The 12,836-nt window shown below is 45.9% G+C and overlaps 1 protein-coding gene across 1 annotated transcript in view; it reads left to right on the forward strand.

Annotated features, from left to right (window-relative positions):
* The window catches only part of LOC111952594 (epidermal growth factor receptor substrate 15-like 1), a 30,301-nt gene that overhangs the window by 3,512 nt on the left and 13,953 nt on the right, over nucleotides 1-12,836 (forward strand). Inside the window, 15 exon segments of the mRNA XM_070435126.1 lie at nucleotides 170-316; nucleotides 319-334; nucleotides 421-472; nucleotides 474-529; nucleotides 531-576; nucleotides 1,554-1,616; nucleotides 2,614-2,702; nucleotides 4,621-4,693; nucleotides 4,912-5,073; nucleotides 5,253-5,450; nucleotides 7,288-7,452; nucleotides 8,894-8,999; nucleotides 9,826-9,882; nucleotides 10,658-10,815; nucleotides 11,415-11,487. Of these exon segments, the coding sequence (XP_070291227.1) occupies nucleotides 170-316; nucleotides 319-334; nucleotides 421-472; nucleotides 474-529; nucleotides 531-576; nucleotides 1,554-1,616; nucleotides 2,614-2,702; nucleotides 4,621-4,693; nucleotides 4,912-5,073; nucleotides 5,253-5,450; nucleotides 7,288-7,452; nucleotides 8,894-8,999; nucleotides 9,826-9,882; nucleotides 10,658-10,815; nucleotides 11,415-11,487 (1,461 nt within the window).

Raw genomic sequence — 12,836 nt, forward strand, 5'->3', positions numbered from 1 at the left:
ACACACACACAACACACACACACACACACACACACACACACACACACACACACACACACACACACACACACCACACACACACACACAACACACACACACACACACACACCACAACACAAAACATTTAACATGTGAGATGTGTTGTGTATAATGCGTGTAATCTCTTCTCCATGCCAGCACTCAGTGAACTGGGTGGTCCCGGTGACAGACAGAGGACGCTTTTGTGAAATCTTCCTGAAGACAGACTTGGATCTGGATGGCTTTGTCAGCGGAATGGAAGTCAAGGACATCTTCATGCACTCAGGGCTGCCCCAGAACTACTGGCACATATATGGTAGGAGAGACTGACTGATGACTGATGCCACTGATTACCGGACTGAAGTTGACTGTATTACCATGTTGTTGTTATTGTGTGTCCAGGGCCCTGGCAGACACCAGGCAGATGGGGAAGCTGACGCGGGAGCAGTTTTCTTCTGGCCATGCACTTCATCCAGCAGAAAGTCAGCAAAGGCATGGACCCTCCTCAGGCCTGACCCTGACATGATCCCCCCTTCAGAGAGGGGCACTCCCGTTCCAGTGTGTACACTCCCTCCATGTACGCATTCATGCACCACACACACACACACACACACACACACACATACACATGCTTTCTATAGGTTGTTTTCAATAAAGCGTCACAATACATTCGATTTGGCTGTTGGGGCAAGGAGAACCCCAGCTTTGCTAAAACCATTGACAACTACGTACCGTTTTCACAGAATTGTTAAATAAATGTTATAACTATTTGGTTTAAATAAATCACCTATTGAGCACAGAACTACAAGTTTCAGATTATTCCATGCAAAGCAATTGCACACATTTAGCTCTGTCATCAGAGTTATACAGCAATTACCTGCCTGCTTATCATGATCAGTAAACATCAATGAATGTATTGAAATGTTTTTCAAATTGTATAAACTGCCTTAATTTTGCTGGACCCCAGGACGAGTAGCTGCCAATGGGGATCCATAATAAATACAATTACAAATAGGTGCACTTGATTTGCTCACTAGGCCTGCCAGGTAGGCGGAGTTCTACCTTCAGACACATGAAATGGTTCATAATGGGAACACTGTGCCTTCCCGGAACTAGGGCTGCTGAATCAAGTGCACCTACCGCCAACAGGCTTTATTATTGGGTTTTTAACAGAAATGTTTGGTGATCGACTAGGAATGGCTTGGAGATCCACCAGTCACGATCGACCGGTTGGTGACCACTGCTCTACACCTTATTGTGACGTTTTATTGATAACAACCTATTTTGGTGCAGAGACATGTTTAAAGTACTTGTATTTCCACTTTGAGAAAAAGGTTATTAGGTTTACCCATTACATTGTTGGGGGCATATATAGAGWGTGCAACTTTCTTTCTTTCTGTTTATACACTTTTAGACACAGTTAAAAAAATATCTAATCCTGTATTCATTTCTGGGATTGACAGTCAATGTGTCTCATGGCTAGGAATCATTATTGTGTTCAGTAGGAAGTCTTCATCCCTTGTCTCTATCCACAGAGTATGTCTGGGTATGTGACCCCTGTGAGCTCTGAGATGGCTGCTCTGTCTGAGATGAGGCGGGTGAGTGACGTCCTCCCATATTTTGCTTTTTGAAAATGTGTTAGCATTTTCCATGGCCTTGCTTCCAGGTGTTTGGTTTAAAAGAGTGGAGGGAGGGACTTTGATCCTCTGATAAGAAAGACTTGTTTTGGCAGCCAGGGAGTGTTATGTAACTACATTATTGAGCTGTGGAGAGAGTTTCCTCTTGATGGACAATAACTATTCATTGATTGATTTGGTGTGAAATTATATTTATATGGTTCGGAATCGCAATGGTTCGGAATCGTGGTTCGGAATTGTGATGTGCTTTGTGTGTGTAGAATGCTGTGATCTGTGTGTAGACTGCTGCGATCCTGCTCTAGTCTGGTGCTTAGACCCTACCAGGAGCTTACCGCACACTCTTTTCTTCTTTACCCTAACCTAAACGCTGCTGAATGCCGCTTTCTGGGTTATATCTCTGTATCAGCAAATAATGTTCAAGTTCTGGGTAGGTAACTGGTAAAACTCGACAAATGCTTTCGATGGCTCACGAGACAGAAACCCAATGATGAAAAGCATTTGTGAGAACTCAGTGACTGTGAACGGTGGTGTGACTTGATCTCCTAAGTTTCCTAACCATGGCGATGGTGACCGGCTCCCCTCAGACGTTGTTGCACTCGTCCCGTCGCCCGTCCCTCTGTGATGCTTCCTTCCCTGTGATCTCTCTATCTACCCTTTGGTTTGGTCTGGATGGTTTGATGTCGTGGCTTTCTGGCTCTCAGGTCATCTAAGAATAGGGCTAACTTTCTTTCTCTTCTTCTCTTTCTCTTCTTCTTTCTCTTCTTCTCTTTCTCTTCTTCTCTTTCTCTTCTTCTTCTTCTCTTTCTCTTCTTCTTTCTCTTCTTCTCTTTCTCTTCTTCTCTTTCTCTTCTTCTTCTTCTCTTTCTCTTCTTCTCTTTCTCTTCTTCTTCTTCTCTTTCTCTTCTTCTCTTTCTCTTTCTCTTTCTCTTCTTCTTTTTCTCTTTCTGTCCATCCACAGGACAGCTCCAGTTCTGTTGGGTCAGGGTCAGAGTTCACTGGAATCAAGGAGCTTGATGACATCAGTCAAGAGATTGCTCAGCTGCAGAGGTAATTCACAACACTGTGGAGATATCAAAGGGGTTATTTTCTTTCAAAGTGATCTCAAATTGTAATTTATTTCTCATCACGCAACATTTGTGCCACTGACAATGATCCAGAATTCTGTACCTTGAAAACACACACTATCACACAAAGTCTTTAGGGATGTTTTTCAGATATTTKTTGCTTTGTTATGTCATAACCAGCTTATGTCACCCTGTATGAGATCCTCTCTTCATTTCCTTTTTCATCAATCATCACTCAACATAGCTCTGACTTGATTTAGTTAGACATTGCGGTTTTACAGCAGTAGTTTAACCTAAACGCAATAAAAGTAGCAACTACAGATGTAGGATCTTAATTTGATCACCCTGTTGCAGGATAACTTTCCTGCAATGCAAGAAATATTAAACTTAGTAGTTTATTTGAGGTTTGTAAAGGCTTCTGAAGTTTGACATTTCCACTTTGAAATGTATCAACCCCTGCAGAACCACCTACAAAATTCCATTCATTATCATCTTAAAAAAACATATACTTAAAAACTGGAAATCAAGCAATCCTACGTCATTAATGCAATGGAAAGGTCAATTGCTTTATTATCTAAAAATGGAAAGTGCGTGGGCAACGGGGAGCAGTTTGACGCCATGTGGTAGAAAGTGATGCGGGCGCTGAAGATGGGGGTGTGTGCTAGTGGGTCTGGGCAGGTGTGATGTTGTTGATGTTTATATGATGTTGTCGTTTGTATGTGTATGTTTTGTATTGTTTATAAAATATAAAAAATAAAATAATAAGTCCATTAATTATAATAATAATTTCCTGTTGCTAAAGGATTATTTTCCTGTTGCAGCAAACTGTCTCAAATTAAGATTCTACATCTGTATACTGTTTTGTGTTTTAATATATCGTTATGCTATCTACACACTAGAACTCAGGGCATAAAATGCACACTTCAAAGGAGAAGACAGGTCACAGCTGGTGGATGAGTCCTTCCCTCATCCCACCTCATCTCCGCTCATCCCACCTCATCCCCTCTCACCCCCCCCAACCTTCCTTTACTGTGTGTATTTTATCAATCTTTTGTTTTCACCACATACTCTTCATGCTGCGTCAGCAATCTTGCTTTTACACACTGGAATGCTCTCAGGTAACCCTCTCTTCGCTGTCACAGTCTGTCCTTTTTCTTTTGTTGTTTTGTGTGGAGGAGGAGGGAAGGAAAGGAGGGGGAGGAGTGGAGGAGGAAGCGAAGGAGGAAAGGAGGAGAGGGAGGAAGGAGGAGGCAGGGGGAGAAGGGAAGGAAAAGAGGGCGGAGGAGAGAGAAGGAAGGAGGAGGGAGGGGGGGGGGGGGGGGGGGGGGGGGGGGGAGGGGGGGGGGGGGGGGGGGGGGGGGGGGGGGGGGGGGGGGGAGAGGGGGGGGGGGGGGGGGGGGGGTGGGGGGGGGGGGGGGGGGGGGGGGGGGGGGGGGGGGGGGGGGGGGGGGGGGGGGGGGGGGGGGGGGGGGGGGGGGGGGGGGGGGGGGGGGGGGGGGGGGGGGGGGGGGGGGGGGGGGGGGGGGGGGGGGGGGGGGGAGGGGGGGGGGAGGGGGGGGGGGGGGGGGGGGGGGGGGGGGGGGGGGGGGGGGGGGGGGGGGGGAGGGAGGGGGGGGGGGGGGGGGGGGGGGGGAGGGGGGGGGGGTGGGGGGAGGGGGGGGGGTGGGGGGGAGGGTGGGGGGGGGGGGGGGGGGGGGGGGGGGGGGGGGGGGTGGGGGGGGGGGGGGGGGGGGGGGGGGGGGGGGGGGGGGGGGGGGAGGAGGAGGAAGGAGCAGAGGGAGAGGAGGAAGGTAAGGAGGAGGAGAGGGCAGAGTAGGAGAGAAGGAAGGTGGAGGGGGAGACTGTCTGGTTCTACCCTGTGGCACTGTTGGTTGATGGTTGTGTGTGTTGGTCTCTCTCAGGGAGAAATTCACCCTGGAGCAGGACATCAGAGATGCTGAGGAGGCCATCAGACACAAGTCCTCAGAAGTGCAGGTGAGCAGGCATACCATTTTTTATTAAAAGGGGACTCAGGGGTTTTCACATACAGTATGTACAGTATATATATTTAAATGTGATATGGTGGTTCTCCAAATTGAAGAATTGTGATGAATCAGGAATGTACAGTTTTTCCAAAAACACCCTATTTCAATGATAAAATGGATCTTCCCCCAAACCAATATCCTCTTCTTTCCCCCCCATCTGTCCATCAGGAGATGCAGAACGACCTGGACAGAGAGACGTGCAGTCTGCAGGAGCTGGAGGCCCAGAAGCAGGATGCCCAGGAGCGGCTGGAGGAGATGGACCAGCAGAAGGCCAAGCTGGAGGACATGCTCAACGACGTCAGGATCCAGTGCAACGAGGAGTCCCAAATGGTGCGAGGGATGGAGGGGTCATGTAGTAGCCGTGGAATCAATATGAAACATATCCATAGCTACTTTTCAGTATCAATCTGGTAGACAGACCTTCCATCCTTGCATTGGTGGACAAAGCTTACATTGTCCACTTTCTCTCCCCCTCTGTCTGTTGCTGTCAATCTTTTTCTCTACCCCAGATCTCATCTCTGCAGAACCAGATCCACTCCCAGGAGACAGACCTGCAGAGCCAGGAGGAGGAACTGAGCCGGGCTAAAGCAGACCTGAACCGGCTGCAGTTGGAGGAGAGCCAGATGGAACAGAGCCTGACTGCCGGCAAGTTCCAGCTGGAGACCATCATCAGGTCCCTCAAAGCTACCCAGGACGAGATCAACCAGGTGAGAGAGAACCACTGGGGCCAGGTAGTGAGAGAGGAGAAGGAACAGGAATGTTCCCAGTCAGATATGCACAGGTCCCAGACACAGTGATGTTCTGTTGGGGATCGGGCTAAGGACAAAGACCACTACCSTACCTGATTCACACAATAGGGCTAACCCGAACCATGCTGGCTCTGATATTTCATTGTCGCACTATCCTTTCCTTGCATGGTTTCAGCACAGCTATCTATGGTGGATGCATAACCAGGCAATTCAGCTCAGCATGGCTTGGCTCTGATTTGTCCTGTGGTGTGAACCAGGCTGATGTGTCTGCGATGTGAGAGRACCTGTTGCAAGACACTTTCTAATGTGACCACCTGGGGGAGACTGTGTCATGAATGGCAGAAACAACCAGATTCAATTTGGGCTTGGTTCATTCCCCCTTGAGTTCTATCCTCTCATTTCTCTGAAATATATTCAGCACAGACTGGACATTTAAGGCGTACTTCATTTTCAGTGAAGTTCTAGGGAAGTTGTTTTAGAGAGAAATGTAATATATTCCGTTATTATATTTTAAAGTGCATGTCATCGTTGTCAACCCCTCTTGAATTCATTTGGAGATATCAGCTGGTTCTCAGTCCTCTGCCAGGTTTGGGTGTGGCAGTTTCAGTTAGAGAACCAACTGTTTTACCTCTGCTTTCTGCATCATCTGAATCATCATATCTGACATGACTTCCACGTGCCACAGCCCACGCCTCAGATCTCATATCACCCGAGAAAGGATGCTGAGCCATAGATGGCTGTGTTGTCTTTTATAGGTGGGGACGTCCTTGCCATTGCATCGAAAATAAGTGAAAGATGATCCGTTCTCATCTACTCTCATTATAAACAAATGGCAGCACTTTCATACTCATCAGGACCAAATCATATTGTCTCTAATATCAAAATTCGTCACTCTTCTCTCAGTAAATTTGAATTATATTGAGATTACACCACCATAGTTTATGTTGTATTCTCAGCCCACCATCTGTGAGGAGTCAAGGGGRATACCAGTACTCAGCTGTAGCCACTTTATGATTATTTTTGTTGTGTTGGCTCTTTTTGGTTTAGTCTCTCAAGGACATATTGAAATAAAATGGAAAAAGTAATCACAACCTTATGTACAAACACTTGGACATGGCTGGCTCCAAGCATACGTGACATAAGTGGTCTCTTAGGGCCCCCAGCCACAAGTTAGAATAGTAGAATACACAAGGTGAAGTTTTGAAATTTGGTTGTGCATCAGCAGTTTTCCTGTTGTTATGTCAGTCAATGACAGTCACTCAATTGTCACACACGAAAAAAAAATTGATTGGTAAATTAGTCTAGCCAATTATCAAAACTTGTAGTAATCATGTCCGAATTACCGACCAGACATAAAGGGCACATGCCCAGGGGCCCTGACCTCCAGGTGGCCCCCATGGATTTTCTTAGCTACTCTCACTTAGATATCATTTTACCATGGCAAAAGTCATGGTAAAATGTGTAGAATTTCAGAAAACCTGCTTTAAAAGGGCAACATTTTCTCTTTGCCTTATGGCAAAATGTGTAAAATTGCAGGAAATGAACTTTAAAATTTTTAAATGTTTTCTCCACGGTCAACAGGGGGGCCATTAAAATGTTTTACCTACGAGATTGTGTGGGGGGCCCAACCAAATCTCACTTAGGACCCCAAAAAGTCTAGAGCCAGCCCTGCACATGGACCACAGCATCCTGCATTCACATAGGACGGTGTTGTTACACTAACGACCATGACATTCTCTGTGTTGAAAGAAACCCTACATTAACCTACTGTGTATGTGCTGTGCTGTTCCTCCAGGCTCGCAGTAAGCTGTCTCAGATCCAGGACAGCCAGCAGGAGATGAATAAGAGCATTGAGCAGTACAACAGCACCTTGAATGGGACCCACAGAGGCAGCATGACCAACCTGGCTGACATGAGCGAGGGATTCCCCGACCGTGAGAACGGAGACTTCGGCGCCATGGTGAGGACACCACACTGTTTAAAAGGACAGGAGGTTGAATTCAGTCCTTATTACTATGGCCCAGAGTTTCTTTCCTGGCCACGTCATCTGGCTCTATTTGTAAACCTATAGTAGTAGTACCTAAGTGCATTGCAATCCTGTAGAAGTAATATTTATGAGAGGTAAATTGAGGTTGAATGGTTGGTGTCGAGTGGAGAACTGGTTAAACCTACAAAAGGCTCTCATTCCACTCTACTGAACACAGCTGGTACATTTGGACTTAAACAATGGATTGCAGCCCTAGTGTAATGTTGTAGTTCATTTCAGATCATGGTAATATGATGAGCCATTGAAACCTGCTGGCCTGGGTGTGAAATTAATCTGCTTGTCACCACTTTGAACAGCTGCAGAAAGCTGCAGCTAAAGAGACGATGATGGGAATATGCAAAACCTTCACCTGCAGAGAAAGGAGGTATCACTTCCATGATTTAGCATCAGAAATGTTCCATTGAAACGAGCGACTCCACATTAATCACATAGTTTGGTTATATTTTATTTGCTTTCCGCATAATGTAATTATCTTGCCTTACATACTCTCGCACAGTTATTTTACCTGTCAGACCTCTGTTATTCCATCTTAAGCTTTATTACCTGTGCATTTTGAAAGGACTCGGACACTTAGCTCTTATTCTTGGTCCTAATTCTGGGCAGCGTTGAATGTCATGGTGGAGTGAATACATGGATCATGGTCAGACTTCTTATTGAAATGAGAAGTCCTGCTAATGAAACATAACAAGTAAGCGTTTTCATAGCCAGGGCTCGTCTGGCCCGTGAAGGCAGGTTTTCTAGAGAAACCCGACACCCTGAAGAATGTGGGCCCTAATAGACGTGTGTTTCCTACCGACTCTGGGGCTTTTTCATTGGGACCAGCTGAGTGCAGTGGGGCGCAGCAGACACCGAATGGACAAATTGCAGCAGAATGAAAATTGCCTGTGTGTTATTAAAGTGAAACTCAAGCTCAGGGGGCTCTCTGGTCTGGTCTGGAACCAGGCAGTCATAGTGGGGCTTCTCTAAAGGCACACATTCCTCTCTCCAAGGTCTCTGTTAGTGTTGTTGAACTCAAATTCCTCCACTTGAACCTGAGTGGGCCGTTATTGAAATGTGAAGTATTTGATTTGATGGCCGTCGTGTTTGGCAGCTTGGCGAGACTTAGCGGTCGACTGAATAAACAATGGAGTCGATGTGACTTGGTTTTTCTCCTTAATGGCTGTCTGAGGGGAAAATGGTTGAAGATGGTGGCAGCATTTTAAGTGTAAATAAACCGAAGCTCTCCAGAGCCAGCCAGCCAGCCAGACAGACAGACAGACAGACAGACAGACAGACAGACAGACAGACAGACAGACAGACAGACAGACAGACAGACAGACAGACATCAAAATCCCTATTTTTCTCCCCTTCTCAGGAGGACCCGTTCAAGGTGAATACATCTGGGTTCAATAGCGTCCCTCAGGAGATGCACACAGACCCCTTTCACTCCGAAGACCCCTTCAAGACAGACCCGTTCAAAGGTGCTGATTCTCTCTTTCCTCTCCCTCTCTCTCTTTCCTGTCCCTCTCTCTCTTTCCTCTCCCTCTCTCTCTCTTTTCTCGCCCTCTCTCTCTCTTTCCTCCTCCTCTCTCTCTCTTTCCTGTCCCTCTTTCTTTCCTCTCCTCTCTCTCCCTCGCTCTCTTTCTTCTCCCTCTCTCTCTTTCCTCTCCCTCTCTCCCTCGCTCTCTTTCTTCTCCCTCTCTCTCTTTCCTCTCCCTCTCTCTTTCCTCTCTCTCTTTCTTTCCACTCCCTCCCTCCCTCCATCTCCTCTCCCTCTCTCTCTTTCCTCTCCCTCTCTCTATTTCCTCTCTCTCTTTCCTCTCCCTCTCTCBTTCCTCTCTCTCTTTCCTCTCCCTCTCTCTTTCCTCTCTCTTTCCTGTCCCTCTCTCTCTTTTCTGTCTCTCTCTTTTTCCTCTCTCTTGTCTCTTTTCTCTCTCTCTCTCTCTCTCTCTTTCTCTTTCAACGACCTCTGCGATCACTCCTCTCCATCTGACTCATCTCTCCCCTCATCCCTCTGTTCTCTTGTCTCCTCAGACAGTCCTGCTTGAGTTCCTTCTCCTCCTCACTCAAATGTGTCCACAGTGCTCCCATCCTCCCTCTCCCTGACATTATTGGTAGTTTCACCAGAAGCAATGTGGACTCCTCTGCAGCTTGTCTAAGACTTTGTTTTTGCAGTTCTGCCTTTGTTTGCCTTAAGTGTGCTCTATAATTTGTTTTTGATTCCTCTGGGTTTAGATGACCAATTCCAGCATTTTAGCTTTTGTCCTCTGTGGCATAGCCTCTGATTCCCCCCCACTTCTCTTATAGGTGACCCCTTCCAAAATGACCCTTTTGCAAAGCAGTCATCACTACCAGCCGCTGCAGGTATATATTTATTCACAACACGAAAGAGCCATACGTGAGTTTAATTATACATGGACATCACAGGAGTTTGGTGGCACCTTAATTGGGGAGGTGGAATGGTATCAAATACATAAAACACATGGTTTCCAGGTGTTTGATACCATTCCATTTGCTCCGTTCCAGACATTATTATGAGCCGTCCTCCCCTCAGAAGCCTCCTTTGATGGATATAGAATGCCATCCTCTTGTTATGTTAATGAAACTATGAAACTGTGAAACAGGCTTTCACCGTCACACTTCTCTCTTTGTAATATTGTGGACTTTCTGTTCCCTTATCTTTACGATGAGGCAAAAAAAAACTGCTGATGTTTTCATTGCAGCACTCACCTCATTTACTCCTAACTGTAATTATAAGATAGATTCCAAAGAAAATATTTGCTGGATATTGAATGTTATCTAAATGGTGATTGCCAAATATCTGTAGACACTTGTTGTGTTTGTCTTGCGTAATAGAGAATTGTTACGCTCTCAATGTTGACTATAGTGAAGTCAATGAGAGTTGAACACACATCATTTTGAACTGATCTAAACAATATGCATAGAACATAGTGCCTGAACGTGGTTAAATGAGTCTTATTGAAAAGGTTAACCAAATGAGACATTATCTCAGCCACTATATGCTTTAGACTACACAGTACACCTGATTCATATAGCGTCGCTGTGTGAGGTATACAGACCAGTCAGACTGGCCTGTGTGAAGGAAAGGTCATGTCTGATCCACAGTCTGCTCTCCTAGATCTCTCTCTCCACCCAGACCCCTTTGGGGGGGACCCCTTCAAAGAGACGGACCCCTTCAAGGCCTCGTCAGAAGACTTCTTCAAGAAGACCACCATCAAGGCAGACCCCTTTAGCACCACTGACCCTTTCAGTAAAAGTGCCACCCTCCCCACCAAGGTACAGGGAAGCCATCATGGCACCTTCTAACCACACTGAGTATATTTTATACATGGGTGTATAGACTGAGTGTACAAAACATTAAGAACACTTTCCTAATATTGAGTTGCACCYCCCCTTTTCCCCTTAGAACAGCCTCAACTAGTCGGGGCATGGACTCTACAAAGTGTCGAAAGCATTCCACAGGGATGCTGGCCATGTTGACTCCAATGCTTCCCACAGATGTGCCAAGTTGGCTGGATGTCCTTTGTGTGTTGGACCATTGTTGATACACACGGGAAACTGTTGAGCGTGAAAAGCCCAGCAGCGTTGCAGTTCTTGACACAAACCGGTGGCACCTACTACCATACCCCGTTCAAAGGCACTTACATATTTAGTCTTGCCCATTCACCCTCTGAAAGGCGCACATACACAATCCATGTCTTAGTTGTCTCAAGGCTTAAAAATCATTCTTTAACCTGTCTCCTCCCCTTCAGCTACAATGATTGAAGTGGATTTAACAAAATAAAATAGATAAGGGATCATAGCTTCCTAATGTTCCTAATGTTTGGTATACTCAGTGTATGTATGTAACTGTTTCTTTCTGCTTGTTCTTGCAGACAAGTCATTTTACAAGCAGCGCAGACCCTTTCTTATCCATTAGCCCAAAACCCACCAGAGGGCCAGGACCAGGTACATGCTCAAATCTCTTTCTCCTATTCTCCTATTTCTCCTCACCCCAAGTCCTTTTTTGACTACCTCTCTCCATCTCTTTCTCTGTCATGTATAAGTCTGCTTTCTGTATATAGAGATAGAGAGATATATACTAGTGATGTGGACGGTCACATTTCTTTACTTGCAAATGTACTTGGTGAATAAAGGTGATTCATTTTCCGGTGAGTTGCACAAGAGCACCCACACCTTTTTGGCCCAGCCTACTGTTGTCTGTGTATAAGCCTATAGGCCTTTGGCRTTGTGAGCTGTCTTAACCCGCAGAGCAGGTGACGAGAAGCACTGAAAATAGTTCCCATCTTTGACATCCGTTTAAACCCTCAAACCCTTTTTTTCCCCTTCAAGTTTTTGAACACAGGGTAGGTCTCAGTCTGTGTTTGGGTGCTGGTGGTTAACAAATATCAGTGTAAAATAACACATTACCTCAAATAGAATTTGTATGGATAAGATGGGTAAAATGTTGACCCTAATGGTTTTAAGAGGGAAACAGTTGAGGTTCTTGTTTGATGTGATATTTTCCTAAGGTTCCCATTCTTAGCAGCACCTGAACCACTTGAAACAGTCCCTGTGAAAACAAGAGATGCATTGTGGCTTAGGCCCAGAGGATGGCTCGTGGCATCTGAAATAGCCCTAGAGAGACCTTGGACAGGGCCATCTGTAACTGTGCAAGTGTGTAGGTCCCATTCTCAATCAACCCCTTCACTTCTCTAGCGTTGCGCAAGAAAGTCCTCTTTTTATTTTCCCTAGGAAATTGCTGTAGTCCATATAAACACATTACACCACGCAGTACTGCAATAACATCGCCGTGCTAGAACACAGGACAGGCTGTGGCAGTTGGATATTTGTAGGATCAGGTTTTCATGTTAGTTTGCCTATTGAACTTATGAGCCAAGTGAAAAGGTGTCACGTTGGATACTTTATATTCAAATCTTTTCGCCAGCTCATTTTGTCACTCTTGACTGAAACTACACAGGGTTTCTACACAGTCAGGGGTGAAACAGTGAAACATAGATGCAACAGTGTGCCAACCTTTGAGCAATGACACTGGAAGCACAACTCATATCAGTCTTGTTTTAAAAAATCTAATAATGAAGTTAGCTTTATGCAACGTCTTTTTGAGTGCGGACCCAATACACTTTTTTGTTTTTCTGAATGTGTGGTTTTTAACCACCAGCCAAGCTTCTGGGAGAGTGCCAGGGTTCCCATTTTGATTATGTTTCATAGAGCACCCTTTCGAATACTTTGAATATTTGTGTATTTGTGCTGTGTAACCTAAACCCTGGACTAACGTTTCTTGAACATCTCATGTT

Source organism: Salvelinus sp. IW2-2015, linkage group LG26 (assembly GCF_002910315.2).
Source record: "Salvelinus sp. IW2-2015 linkage group LG26, ASM291031v2, whole genome shotgun sequence".
Taxonomy (NCBI): Eukaryota; Metazoa; Chordata; class Actinopteri; order Salmoniformes; family Salmonidae; genus Salvelinus; species Salvelinus sp. IW2-2015.